Raw genomic sequence first — 15,054 nt, 5'->3', positions numbered from 1 at the left:
GGATGAGACAAGGGAAGTCCCGGGTGACAGCCACATGGGACGCCTGCCCGCTGCAGGCCTCTCCTTTCACCATGTCTGGACGTGGCTGGTCCTGAAAAAAACCAGGTCCAGGAAGTTGCATTCGTATGAACTCTAATATCTTGGAAGGCACGGAGGGTTTCGTGGATCCCCAGCAGTGTAGTAATAGTACTGAGAGGTATTGATTTGAATGCCCAGATGTTCCATCAGTGCCTGGCAGAACTTCAAAATCTTGTTGAAAATGGTTTCATATTTTTTGTGTGTCTTACCAGACCCTTGTTTCAGCAGAAAGCCTTCTTTATATTTTTAAGAGAGAAATAAGTTAAAATCTCATTCTTATATTTCTACCTTCTTTCTTGACTTCTGTGGGGGCAGAAGTAAAAATAAATGTGTAAACCAGGAGAGTAACATCTAGAATTCTGGGGAGAGGACAATAAATAAGCATAGGAGCAGTTCTGGTCTCTCGATGGCTGTGTTTCTGAACTGTCTCAGGCAGGGCTGTCTTAGCCTGTTTCTTGTTTTTGAACAAACTAAAAGAGGCCCCCTTTTTCCACCTGCTGATGCTAAGTTGGCAGACAGACCCCAAGCTTTGGTTTAGCCCCACATGCCCCCAGGGCCTTAAATAAAATTTACCGTGTCCCCTTGAGCCCTGGACCCTCCACATAGTGTAATTGGAGGCCGCGCTCCCGGGCTAGTCACCATCTAAAGCAGAGACAGGGAAGATGGTGTGATGTTAATGACCATCTTCTGCCAGCAAAGACTGAATGGACAAAAATTGTCTAGTGAAGATGGACACTTTAAATATTTCAAAGCACCAAACTATAAGCCCTGCTTGGCTGAAATCTTTGTACAGCCAGAGAGCAGTAGTCATAGGTTGAAAATAGCACATGGTCTCAGGTATAGAATTTGAGGTTATCCAAGTGGCAAGTGCCAGAAGCCTAGAGTTCTCATGGACTGTAACACAGGGAGGGGCAGAGCAAGGTGTTTCACACCCGGCGAGGAGGGACACGGGTGGTGCCACAGAACTTCCTCGTCTGTGCACGGTTGTGTGAGGAAGCTCGTAACAGCGGACCTGGCCTTTTTGTGATCATGGCATGCTTCTGATAGTAATATTTTTGCATCCTCCTTGACATACTGAACACCAAACAAATTAGCAGTGCTCTATCCATCACCACTGAGGTAAAACAGCATCTCTTGGAGTCTTTAAAAGCACCTCGCTCTGTTTACCTGTTGCCTGCAGCTCTGTGAGGCTGTGTGAGGGCTGTTGACCGCCCTGCCAAGGCATCACAGAGATTATGTGGGCCTTGAGCCAATGTTCTGGCATGTTCCAGGACACAGGACAACTAATTTGGCGATGACTTCATATCCTATTAAGCCTTTTTCATAGTAACATGCACACCCAGTTATGGCGAAAATGCCCTGCATGCATTTTGCAACACTCTGGGAAGAGGCTGGTGGTTCTTATGTGACTCTCCTGGGCCACTTGAGGATCACTGGGCTGGCCCATGATAAGCACGGTTGTTCTCGCCACGTGAGCACAGGATGCAGCGGTGTTGGTTTTAGTAACTTGCTTCTCAGGGTGATGTGATTCTTCAATGTTTAAAGTTTATGCTTAGTTGGTCTAACAAGTTAGACCCTATTTTAAGAGATCTTAATTGAAAAGACAAGCACATTCAACTGTCCAAGGGAAACTTAGCAGGGGAGCCACGAGTCCTCAACTGAACCATTGCCGCTTAGCAGGCCAGTGTTTCCTAATTATTGGAGAATTACCCCCAAACGAATGAAATCATGTGAAAAGCACTTTGTTACTTACAAGATCAACAAGTATTTGTTATAAACCACCCTGTTCCCATCTCCGAGTCAGCTGTGAGCTCCTTGAGGGCAAGGATCCCATTCGTGGACTGGGTAGTTTCAGAGCCACCATAGCACCCAGGCACACAGTAGGTGCTCAATAAGCGTCCAGAGCTTGATGGTCCTGTGACTGACAAGAGTTCAGCTGAGGGAGAGGAAGACTCCAGGCTTGGCGTTTGGGTTAGGATAGGGCTTTCAAACATTTTTGACTGTGGCCTCCAGTAATAAATATATTTCACATCAGGACAAAAATATATACTCTCTCTGTCTCTGTCTCTGTCCCCGTCTCTCTCCCTTTCTCAGAACCCCATAAACCACCACTCATCTTTCCTTGGGTTGAAACACTTCATTACACGAAGCATGGGATGAGACTGGATTTTACTAATATACAAATATCCATAATGTACAATTTCCTCCTTTGACTCTGGAATCTAAACAGATGGGTTATGTTCCCCAAAATCCACAATCCTGTACGGTGACCACAGCACTCCTAAAGAATTTCATTCTAAATATAGAGAGGTATTTCTCTGCAGAAGAATATCCCAGCAACTTGGTTCTACTATATAATTAAATCCACCCAGATACTTTGCAGTTATGTTTTATAGCTTATTTTGAGTGTTCACATTTTATCAGAAAATTATAATTTTCCTCTAAACATGAGTTTTTACAAGGCTTTTGAGTTATGATGGCTGGCTTCATGTTTCAAGTACAATGAAAACAGTGAAAAGAAATAGCAAAACCGTACATTACATGTGGTTCTAAAGAATGCTTGGTCCTCCAATGCCCCCAACTTAGCCACGCCATGTGACCCCGGGTGCTCTGAACAGCGGTGGTGACCCCCAGTTTGACCACTTGGTAGGAGCAGCTGGTTTTAGAAAGGACAAGAACGGCCTGTATGTCCAGACTCAGCTGGACTGTCTCTTCCTCAGAGAAGTTTCCTGGCCCTTTAACCCCCTATCATTTTCTCACCTCGCCCTCCCTCCCTCTTCATAACATTCACTTTCTCATGAACTGTAATGACATCCATTTGTTAGTTGAGAAGCTGTCAGCTTCCCCACTAGACCATCAACTCCAAGAGGACCAATGGGCCAATGTAATGTCTTCTTTATTCAGCACCATATAGCCAATTTCTTGCATGTATTAGACATTCGACATATGTTCGTTGAATTAGAAAAATGAATGAATGAATCAGAGAACACAGAAGCAACCTGACAGCAGTTCTGGAAGCAGCTCTGTCAGGACATGCTTCTGAAGGACTCTGTTTTCCCTTCCCCTCCCCCAACACTCCCCACCGCTCCCCTCCCCACCACACATACACACATACCAAGGACCGAAACGTGAGCCTGCCAACTCCTGGCCCAACCTAACCAATCCAGCCAGAAAACCCCTCCCACATCGCTCAGACAGGAGACTCTATCCCAGGAAAGACTAGCCCATCTCCACGAAGCCTGCTGTTGGGTCCCCAGGGAACCTTCGCTCAGCAGGGGGATCTCAGAACACACAGAAGCCGCTGAGTTATTTACAGTGATGCCCACAGAGGAGCAAGGTAGATCTGGGCCAGCAGAGCATCCCCATCTGCTCCCGGTGGGCCCTCAGCCACGGCTCTTTTGTCCATGAGCCTTTATATTCTTCTTTATGTCCTTGCAGGAGGAATCTCCTAGTTGTTGGTCACGGGTGAGTCTCACCAGAAGGTTTATCATGGACTGTATTGCCACTGAGGTGACTGTGGCTCCCTTGTGTCCTAACTCTCTGCTTGTTGCTTTCCATCAGGCGTCGGGTTTGGAGTCCAAACAAATAGCCAACAGTGTCCTGTTTTTACGCGACAAAAGATGGAAAGAGGTCAGAAGTGTCCTGACTTCTGCTTTCACTCCTGAAAAGCTGAATGAGGTAAGACGCGGGAAGCGCAGACTCTTCCGTAAGGAGCAGGTTTCTTCTCTCCAAATTGTGACAGGCAGCTGCTTCACGTTGAGTCACCTGCCCGGGTGGCACATCAAAATGCCCTGCCTGCTGCAGCCTTCAAACCTCCCTATGATCCAGAAAGCCAGGATCCTGGAGTATCTTTCACTTCTCCAGCCTTCCACATCCCCAGCTGCCACGAATCTATTATGAATCAGCAAGCACTTGCTGTGTGCCTGCTAAGTCCCGAGGCTCTGCCCCTACCCAGCACCTGGGGGGCAGCCACGAGCAAGCTGGAGGGGTCTCCTCATCCTTTCATGTGTAATGGTTCACCTGGGCATCTTGTCAAAATGCAGATTCAGATTCAGCAGGTCTGGGGTGGGGCCTGAGATTCTGCATGTCTAACAAGCCCCCAGGTGATGCGGATCCTTCTGAACAGTGAACCACACTTTATACAGCAAGGAACTCGAGAACATCGTGAAACAAAGCTGAGCTTTGAGTCAAGTCTGAAATAGGAAAGAGACAGCCACGGATTATCAGGGAGGAGTATGAGGCTGTCCTTTGCAGGACTCGGGGGCAGGTGTGCCCAGGATAACCTTCGCGGCCAAGTCAGAGAGAAGAGCCTCATTTACAAGATGCTCTTAAACCCGGGGTTCCCTCCTTCCCCACACAGGGGCCCACCTTCCCTACCTGCTGCACAAACAAAACATACTGTGTGTCCTGCTTCCTGGCCAAGTTCTCTCACACTTGATCCTCACTGATGGCCCCTCCATTGCTGGTCTGGCTTTGATACCTCCTCTGAATTCTGCAACAGCAACAGTTCAGGACTGAGTCCTTGAGCACCCTCTGATGTGAAGTGGCTAAGGGGCTGCCTCAGTCTGAGTCCCAGGTGCACTGGCAACTCCAAAGCAAGTGCCCTTCCACAGCCATCCACCACATCTAGCTGTTCCAGAATGCCTGGGCTTCGTTGAATACATGAGTCTCAGTTTATAGCACCAGCTAATACACACAGCATTATTAAGTGTGTATCAGCACACTTAATCCTCAGCACATCCTGGTGAGGCAAATACCATTATCACACCCATTTTACAGATGAGGTAGCTGAGGCACAAAGAGATTAAGTAACATGCGTCATGTCACACAGCTAGTAAGTGTGGCAAAGCCAAGGTTAGACCCCAGCTCCAGAAGTCTCTTAACCTCTCTGCTTGATTGCTTCTCTTATCTCCCTGTGATTTGCCATGTCCTGAAGCTCCCTAGGACTGTCCCAGGGGTTGTTAGAAGGGTGGAGCAAATGGTACCTCTGTGGAAACCTAGCAGGATCAGAAGCAACACCCCTCTATTTTCTGCCTAAGTTTGGAATCAACTGAGGGATGGAAACAGGTTTCAGACAGAAACCTCCTTTCCCACTGGCAAAACTGTTTGAGAAATGGAGCCCTGCGCTCTGGCGGTGGGGGGCTTGCTAACACTTTTCCCAGAATGGGACAACTACAGCCTCCCCGACAGGAGTGCGGCAGAGAGCACACGCCAGTGTGGACCCCAGATCCCACCCGGGCTCGCCCACGCAAGCTCAGTTCCTTCTTCCCATGCCCCAGTCTGATAAGGATGGGGGTGTTGCGCAGGGCTCAGCCCTCCTCGGCTGCAGGTGCACATTGGAGTCACCCGGGGAGCCTAAAAGACCACTCCTGTCTGGGTTGCACATCTAGAAGTTGTGATTAAATTGGTTTGGTTTGGAATGCAGCCTGGGTCTGAGGGGGTGTTACAGCTCCCCAGGCGATTCCAACGTGAAGCCAGAGCCGGCAACCACCACAAGTCAAAGTTCCCCACAAAGAAACTGGAGGAGGGGGGCGTCCTGCTTCAGCCGGAGCCAGGAGCCCTGTTCCACATTTAGCTGTGTTAATATACTGAGGTTTCACGGGAGAATTTGTTCAAAGGAAGGACTGCTCCTTTAAAAAGGTGTTAAGCATATTTTGGTCGCCTTTATTACATCTAGTCGCTAAAAATGTTGAGTTACCCAAAAGAGAGGGTGGGCAGGAGAGGTAGATAAACCATGGGTTGACATCACTAGCTCAAACATGTTGCATCATACTTCCAGATTTGTGAGTAAACAATGGCTTGACAGCCCAATAGATGCAGAAAGAATTTCGTTGTTTGTTAAAAAAGAAATTGATGAAGGGTAACTGATTTTTTAAGAGAGAGACAGAGAGACAGAAAGAGAGAGAGAGAGAGAGAGAGAGAGAGAGAGAGAGAGAGAGAGAGAGAGAGAAAGAAAGAAAGAAAGAAAGAAAGAAAGAAAGAAAGAAAGAAAGAAAGGGAGGGAGGAAGGAAGGAAGGAAGGAAGGAAGGAAGGAAGGAAGGAAGGAAGAAAGAAAGAAAGAAAGAAAGAAAGAAAGAAAGAAAGAAAGAAAGAAAGAAAGAAAGAAAGAAAGAAAGGAAGGAAGGAAGGAAGGGAGGGAGGGAGGGAGGAAAGGGTTTTTTTTTTTTTTACTGTCTTGAACCCTATTTCTTTGGGAGGGGGGAAAGGATCTTATCAGGGTCTAGATTTCTTTAGCATATTACAGGGTATATGCCAGAAACAGATACAGTGTCATTGCCCAAACAAATTCAGTGCTCCTGGGATCCAAAGCATTTTCTCCTTCTGGCTCAGGAATTAAATTCCTAGTGCCTGAATTAGTTGCAGAAAATAGATTTCCTTTAAGTTGTTCATAATACTAATATGCCTTGGAGAAAGAGGATGGTCATAAATTAGAGGGAAGAGGGAGGGAAAGAAATTTCTTAGACTCCTTGGGTTTTGCTTCAGTTCTAGCTCATTGTATAACATATTCTACCAGGAAACTTAAAGCTCCATTGGAAATCATCTTTCTACTCAATGTAGTTCAATTTAGGTTCTCAGGTTTCATTTGAAAGGAGCAGAGGTAGTGAGTCAGCTTTCTCCCTCTCTCTGGAGAGGTTAGACCTGGTGAGTTTAAAGTTTCTGGGAGGCATCTAAGTAGATGCATCAGGCAGAAAGCTGGCTGCAGATCTGGCACTTGGGAGAGAAGGGTAGGAAAGATGGTCATCAAAAACACAGGCATGTGATATACAGCATAAGGAATATGATCAATAACTTTGTATGGGGACAGATGGTTACTAGACTCACGTGGTGATCATTTCATAATGCATGCAAATATCAAATCACTATGTAGTACACCTGAAACTAACATAATATTGTACATCAACTATATTCTAATTAAAAAAAGAAGAAATGTTTTTAAAAAAAGAAAAAAACATATGGGTGAGGTCACTATAGGAATGTGTTTAGAATAAGAGGGTGAGGGGCAGAGGAGAGACCGACAGACCACTCAGAAAGAACAGCTTGAAGTACAGGAGAATGTGGAAGGAGGAGCCAAGAAAGGAGGAGCAGCCAAAGGTGTTAAATGCTGGTTAAATAGAAAGGAACACGAGGACTAAAAAGTACGTGACAAAGATAATAGTTTTCTAATGTTGAGCCAATGTCTATGTGTTTCATGCTCCATGAATTGTGTCCCCTGTGATTTTCTGTCCTCCACTGAATCCTTGCTTCAGAAGGAGGCAGCAAGTACCATCCAGAACAAGGAGATGGCGGCTCAATTTTGCACGTTAGGTTTTCTTGAGCCCTACTGAAGCCAAGCTGTGTTGGGAGTGAAAAGCCTTTCCTAATTCCCAAAGCAGCTCCCTTTGCATATGAAGAGCATGGTTTTGGGCTCTGAGCATGGAGCCTCCTCTACATGGAGGTGTTGCCATGATGGAGGATCTGACAAGGGAAGGGTTCCTAGCCTACGGAAGAGGGATGGAGGGGAGGAGGGAGGGAGGGCTGGCTGCCAGACATCAGGGTCCTGACTGTCTCCTTCCCTAGCGTTTGTGACCCTCCAGGTTTCTGGATGGTTCCTTGGAATTTAACCTCACAGTGGCCTTTGATTTTCAGGTCACTGGTTCTCAAACTCTGTGTAACCAAGGGTTGCACCAACATCACCTACGACCCTTAAACTAAAATATGTAATTCCAGCCACCCCAGGACCTGCAGAATGAGAATTTCTAGGGTGGCTGAGAATCTGTACATTTTACAAGTTCCCTGCAAGATTCCGATTAGAGCCTGAGGTGAAAGCACTTGTGATGAGTCTTCTTGATCCCTCGTCTGACCATCTCAGACCCACAGCCTCCCCAGGCTTGCACGAACTGGGCCCAGAACCCCCAACTCCCTTTCCTGCTTTATTTTTCTCTGTAGGACTAGCTCACTGGCTGACATTCCGTTTATTTTACTTGTTTTTTCTTTGTTGTTGTCTGTAGCACAAAGCACATAATGGGTACTCAATAATGATTTGCTGGATGGATGGATAGATGGATGAGGAATCAAAGAACCAGGAAGCTTTCTAAGGACTAAGATAAAGAGGAATAAACGGGAAATAATTTCATCAAAGAAAAATTGTTGACTTCCTCTTTAGAGGGTCACAAGTATATGCGTGAAGAAACAGGGAAAGCAGGTCACAAAGACAAAGAGGAGAATGAGGCTCACAGAGGGCCTGGGGCGGAGGAGACAGACACAAGAGAAGCCCAGGGAACCCACAGGAGCTCACGCTTCACTGGGACGCGGTACCTGAGTCAGTCTTCCCGAGGGTATAGCTTTGAAATACCAATACCCCAGTCCTTTCTGAATTCATAAGTAGCTCCTGGACATTTACTATCAAACTTCAGAGTTTATTCTTGAAATAAAGATTTGTTTTCTTTTGGAATTCTGAGAGTTTTCCCTTCAGCCCCTGGCAGCCTAAGTCCTTTACTCTCTGCGTCTGTAAGTGTCATTAACATTCAAAAGCTCTGGACGGCACTGTCTTTATTTGTGTGGATATTAGGCTACTCTGGCCACCAATGCATGAAAGTTAGTTTAAAAATCAGCATTTGATCATGAATCCATATTGTTATTTAAAATAAAATTGGTTTTTGGTTTACACCTTACCAGGAAATAATATATACAGAGAAAGAACTAGTGAACATTTGATTGACACATCCCTGAGTCTGGAAGAGACCAACAAAATCATTGTCCAGTGACAGACAAGTTATTGGGATTTATATTAAAGGATGGCTGAGCATTGCTGGGAAAACAACTGACACATTTATTAGGGAAAATTTTGTCTGATTAATCTGCCAGAATTTTCACCCCATCTCCTAAAAGATTAATTTTTCAAAAGGGGCAACTGGTAGATTTATTTGGATTTTTCTTTTTTTTTTACCAACTTTTTTGCTAGGTTCTTTACCAAAGACTATTAATATGTAACCCTGGGATTGTGTAAAACTTTATGAATGGTCAGGGAGTAAATCAATTTAATTTCAAGAAACAAAACAAAATTAATCCTTCTCTGAGGGAAATATATAAAAAACAGGATTCTCTGGGGACCCAGGTTAGCACTCATTTTATTTTTAAATTTTATAACTCATCTGAAAGAAGGAGAACACCATGAAATTTATGCATTTGTATATTTCTCTAAGCTCATCTGATCTGAAAAATATTGTCAATTGGAATAAGTTTCTAAGACTCTTCTAAGATTGTATAAGTCTGCACAAAAGTGGCAGGTACCCTTCAGTGTAAGCAAGAATAAAATAATGCATTTAGGAGAAAAGCATTTAAACTGTACTTATATGATAATGAACTTCAAGCTCTGCATTACTACCAAGAAAACAGATTTGAAATCATTGAGGACTGAAGAGGCCCCATGGTCATCTAATTCAGTGAAATATTGCAAACCAGCTTCTTCTATTCACTATGCATCTTAAAGGCTTGGAGGTGGGGGGAAAGTCCAGGAAAGAAATCTGTTTAATTTTGTTTATTCTGGGTTCAAATAAGTTTTTATTAAGTGAAAACATGGGGAGTTAACATCACATTCACCTGCTGAGGGAAATGGGGCTATTGGGCACTATGCCTTTGGAGGTAGATTTCACGGGGAACTCTGTTATTAGGTACCTCTGACAGAGACCAGGCTCCTAATTGGATGGACCACAGATCCAACCCAATATGGCAGCTTGAATCTTCTCAGTCCTCAAAGCCCAATAGAAGTGACAGACATTTCACCCAGATGACTAAGCTGATGGTGACCCACTGAGCAGATGGAAGAGACCTGATAGCTTCCTACATGAGAGCCTGGAGCTGGGTGTGTGTGTCACTCAACAGTAAGAGCCAATCATAGCTCTGGGCATGGGGACTCAGTTAAAGAAAAGTCAGACCCACAGGGAAGGCTGGTATCCCTCATGGTCGCTGTGCATCCAGCCCAGTGCCTAATTTTCCACTTTCATCCAGATGTTTCCTGTCAGGAAGGCACAGTCAATAATGTATGAATCTTAAAGGCGGAGACAGATGTGGTTATTATCCCCTCTAGGCCTTTCCTGCCGTGGAGAAGACATATTACTCGAGAATGACTACAATTTTTTTTAAAAAAATTTAAGTTGATACAGCAGACTTATGAGTAAATGCATAGCTACGACCATTTCAGAGCAAAAGTCTTTGCAGAATTACAGTCATCACCATAGCTTAGTTTGGCCTTTAAAATTTCACTGTAAACTCCTCAGACAATCACACAAAAGGGCTTCTAAAACAGAATGCAGTCTTTCTGTAATGTTGGAGCAAGGAGCTTTCTCTGGGCTGCATCGGCCTCCAGACACCTATTTTTAATATTTGCTTTTGTTTCTTAATCCTTCCAGACAATAAAAATGAGAGTCATTATAACCAAGTGTGACTGAGGTAATAAATACTTCAGAGTCCAAAAATACACTGTCCCTTCCTGCTCAGCTGCCCATTTTCCAGAATGTCTAGGTACTTAGCTAGCAGCAAGAGACCATTATCCTGCAATGTAGTTGTATTCCACTGACACCTAATCTCCCAATTAAAATCGGTGAAGTGATGGACTGTTTAAATTCCGGTTAAAATGCTCCTTCTCCATTCACATTTGAAAGAAAACACACTCCTCATCACAGGCACCCCATCCGGGGTTATAATTTGGTCTTCCTCTGCCAGCATCATCATGTCACTCCGACTTGCTGCTGGTTAAACCTAAAAAAGCATCTCAATGTGCCTCCCGGCTTGGCTGTTGCTTAGCAACACGGGCAGACACCGCCTCCTCGGGCTGAGTTCTAATTGGTCACAGCTCCTGACAGGAGCCCCTGACTTACTAGAAATGATACTTGATTACTCACCTAGATGGCTAGAGCTGATACTTACCAGCAGGAAATTTTGCATAAAATAAGTCATGGATGTTTTTAATATCTGGATGGCCGAAGGAGGTTACGAGTTTCGTTCACTGGTGCTAATTTTCCGTTTGTCACCAGTTTAGAGCACTCTAAGGAATTACTTTTTCTATTTTTTTAATCGAACAGCATGTTTAAATACCATCTCCCATCCTCACTAGCTGACCCTTATTTATTCAGAAAATCCCCTTTGATATCAGTTCCCAAACAGTGTTGCCCACAAGTCGAAGAATGCCAGACAGAATGAAATGTTAAATTCATAAAATTCAACCAGTATTTATTAGCTCCTGTCTTTAAGGGGTTTATAATGTAGAAGGGCAACAAAGTGCCTAAATTCCTACATTATCACCAGGACGGTGACAGAGTTCACATCTTCTCTTGAGCATCAGAAACCACTTTCGGGGGCAGGGAGTGAGCAGCACTGGAACTGAGCCCTGATGATCTTGCTGAGTTCTGACAGAGGGAGAAGGTGCGTTGTGGGTGGAATGAGCTGCAGGAACAAAGGCATCTGGACAGAAAGTACAGGGTGCGTTCAGGGACTCAAGCAGTACAAATTGGCTGGAACACGGAGTACATGTAAGGGATTAGTGAGAGAAAACTGGAAGACTCGGTAGAGGCATGGAGCCCGCCGTTCTGTGCCCGGGGGATGCTTGGTGCAAACTTCACTGGAGACCAAGGAGCTATTAAATACTTGAAAGTGGGGGAGTGAGGAAGAGGGGTTCCATTTCAGCTATTTAGCCTCCAAGATGCTAGATGTCTCCCTGCCCCATGGGGCAAACACTTCCGGAGGGGATGAGGGGAACTGCAAGTTGTCTCTCTGGAGTCTCCGCTCCGCCGTGGCCCCAAGGTGGGCAGCTCCCTGGGGCCGTGTTTGATCTCAGAGCAGAGGCCTCTCCTAGGGCTCTTCTCTGAATCCCTCTTCATGTGTGGGCAGATGTGTCACCCAGTCTACACCCCATCCATGTGTAGGGGGCATCTCAGCTTAGAGGTCTAAGTTAACACAGGAGAGATGCTCTCCTTCCCTCCTCCTGCTCAGGAAATCTGTCTTCCCCACCACTCAGGCCAACTCCATTCTCCAAACTGCTGGAGTGCCAGAGGCTTAATGGTGTTTGTTTGTTTTTCAAGTTTATGACATCAGAGCTACACCGAGTGAAATTATAACCTAGACGTTAAATAACTGAAGAGTAAAAGGAATGTGGATGCTGATTTTGGAGGAAAAAAACAAGCCAGAAGTCAGCGGATCTGGAGTTCTGACTCTCACTTTTATGAGATCATGTGAACATAAATATAACCAGATTCTGCCATTTAGATCTTTATGTAATTCTGCAGCCAATGCATCAAAGAGATGCCAAAAGGCATCTTGGGGATGGCGTAATTACAGGCTTTGCTGCCCCCAACTAGGAAGTTGCCTATTCTTTCCATGGTCTGCAGGCAACTGTCTCAACTGGTGCTTAGTGATCTTGGAATCCTAGGATGTCCATGGAAAGGGACTTTAATGCTCATTGCAATCAGCCCTTCATCTGGGGGTGAAGACTCAAGTTCAGAGAGATTCAAAGGACTTGTCCAAAGTAAGAGGTAGGTCATCATGGATCTCAGGTCTTTCATTCAGACCCAGCTCCCAGCAAACTGCACTGCATTCATGTTATGATAGGAAGAGCATCTCAATCTATTAATGTTTTTTGCATACCTTCTATGTCAAGGCCTTCAAGGAACATTCAGTCATCCCATAGATATTGCTAGAGAATCAACTGAATATGTGGCACTTTTGCTCATTCCTGACAGGACAAATACTGAAAACTTCAATAATACATGACAGCATACAAGAGTTGCCACAAGAGTGACACTGAAAGTGTATTAGTTATCTATTGCTGTGTAACAAATTACCCCCCCCCAAAACTTAGCAGCTTAAAACAACAACCCCTTTATTAGCTCATTGCTTCTGTGGGTCAGGAATCAGTCTGTGCATGGCTTAGCTGGGTGCCTCTGTCTCAAGGTCAACTAGTCAGACTGTTGACTTTGGCTGTGATCTCATCTGAAGTCTTGATGGGGGTTGCAGGAGAGTGGTGCGGGGAGATCTGCTTCTAAGCTTACTCACATGGTTATTGGTAGGATTCAGTTCCTAACAGGCTTTTGAAGACAGGAAAAGAAGCTTGCCCTATGTCCTTCACCCAATAGGGATCTCCAAAGAATTTTAGCAAAACATTGCTCAGATAACAAGTGTTGTCAGAAGACCAGTCTGGTGACTGAGTAGGGGATGGACTGGAAAATGAAAAGACAGGAGGCCAGGAGGTACTTTCAAAAACTGCTTTTTTTACAGCACCTATATGCCAGGCACTATACAAGTTACTAAGATGACAAAGATGCTTAAGATATGGTCTTTGTTTTCAAGAAACAGATGACAGCCATGTACCAGGTGACAGGTGGCAAAGCCTGATTTAGAGTGGTCTCTGGGGAGAGAAGAATGAAGGGACAGATGCAAGAGAGGAAGAGATGTTAACATGATGAGACAAGAACAGGTCTGTGAGGAAGAGGGAGCAGAGAAGGATGCCAGGCACCCACACTAGTTTGGGAGCATGGGACTCTTCTGGAGAATGGACACCAGGCTTGGATTAGTCACTGCCTTCTAAACCTTTCACACATTTTGTTCCTAATCTTTGTCACAACTCTTCAAGGGAGGTACTACTATTCCCATTATGCAGATGAAGAAATAGACCTGTTGAAGTTAAGCAATTTGCCTAAGGTCAGGCAGACTAGAAAGTGCCAAGGAGAAAAAAGCTAATCATTGGCTTTGAGTGTTTGCTCTCCCCAGGCCAAGTATATTTAACAACGCCAGAATCTTGGTCTCTAAAAGACCTCTCTCTACTTCCTGGAATTAATTCTTTTGCCCTCTTTCTACATCTTGACTCATAATTCCTCAGACATAGTTGGTAAAGATTCCCCTTTTTTCCCACTGGGCAATTTAATTACACAGTAAACTCCAGACGAGTAAAGACTTCCTTCCTTTGGAAATTTCCTTCCCAGGCAGAGGATGGTGCTTTACCCTTGATGGTTACCACTAATTACCAAAAAGCTGACCAGCCGTACATGCAGCATCATCTATAACCAAAGTGAGCAGTGAGAAAAGCAAAATGGGAAACGTTTCCCCCAAGCTTGGCTGTGGACTGTAAATCCTCCCCCTCCAAAAAAGTAATTCTTTAAAAACCTAATAACATTAATATTTTATCTGATTATAAGTGTAACATATGTGCATTATGAAAAACGTGGGAAAAAACCCAAAAACAAATCATTCATTATCCTACAAAGAAAATGAAACAGAACCACCGAATGAGAGTCTTTTTATTAAGAGCTGCTTGATGAGAGCATCGTGTGTTCATCTGTGCATGTGTGTTTGTACAAGCCACCTATGCCCACTCGTCTGCGAATATAGTGGAATAACTGTGGGGTTTGTGGATTGTATAAAGATGCTTGCAAGCCCATCAAAGAGGGCTTTTGTTTGCATGCAACTCATGTAAGAGTAAATATTCCATAACCACTTGAGCATAATGCAAGGAAGAAAAACTGAAATGACGGCTACTGGCCAGCATACAGATCATGCTCCACTGTCTTATAATATTTTCTCTGCATTGCTTTTTAAAACATTTTTCATATTACATGCCCCATCTCATATCACATTAACCTAAATAAAAATGTCATTATCCATTCAGTTCAACAGACAGCCGGCAGAGTGTAGTAGAAATTGCAATCACGCCAGCTGACAACAAAGCATCCCAATCACAAGCCGGTAGAAGAGCCGACGGTGGGCAGCTGGTCCACCCCATTTTGCACTGTCCAGGCACGCGATCGGATTCAGTATAGGGAGCCCCCTCTTCATACACAGCGCCCGCTTCTGAAGAGTTGTGTGCAAATCAAGTTTTGTGTTGCGTCCTGTGTTTGTTACATTAAGGAAGCTTCAAGCTTGATATCTAAAGAGACTTCCTTTCAAGCAGTATGTTTCTTTTTACCATGTTACGATTCCTCTGAAATAAATCTAAAAGCTATTTTGGT

At 44.6% G+C, this 15,054-nt stretch overlaps 1 protein-coding gene across 2 annotated transcripts in view; it reads left to right on the top strand.

The window, feature by feature from the left end:
- The window catches only part of TBXAS1 (thromboxane A synthase 1), a 141,959-nt gene that overhangs the window by 71,191 nt on the left and 55,714 nt on the right, over positions 1-15,054 (top strand). For both annotated transcript variants that reach the window (XM_074366929.1, XM_010947466.3), the window contains one exon: positions 3,640-3,756. In XM_074366929.1, coding sequence (XP_074223030.1) covers positions 3,640-3,756 — 117 coding nt within the window. The remainder of the gene's footprint in view (positions 1-3,639; positions 3,757-15,054) is intronic.

Source organism: Camelus bactrianus, chromosome 7, assembly GCF_048773025.1.
Source record: "Camelus bactrianus isolate YW-2024 breed Bactrian camel chromosome 7, ASM4877302v1, whole genome shotgun sequence".
Classification (NCBI taxonomy): domain Eukaryota; kingdom Metazoa; phylum Chordata; class Mammalia; order Artiodactyla; family Camelidae; genus Camelus; species Camelus bactrianus.
The sequence above is the reverse complement of the archived record's forward strand: the minus strand, read 5'-3'. Positions and strand labels throughout refer to the sequence as shown.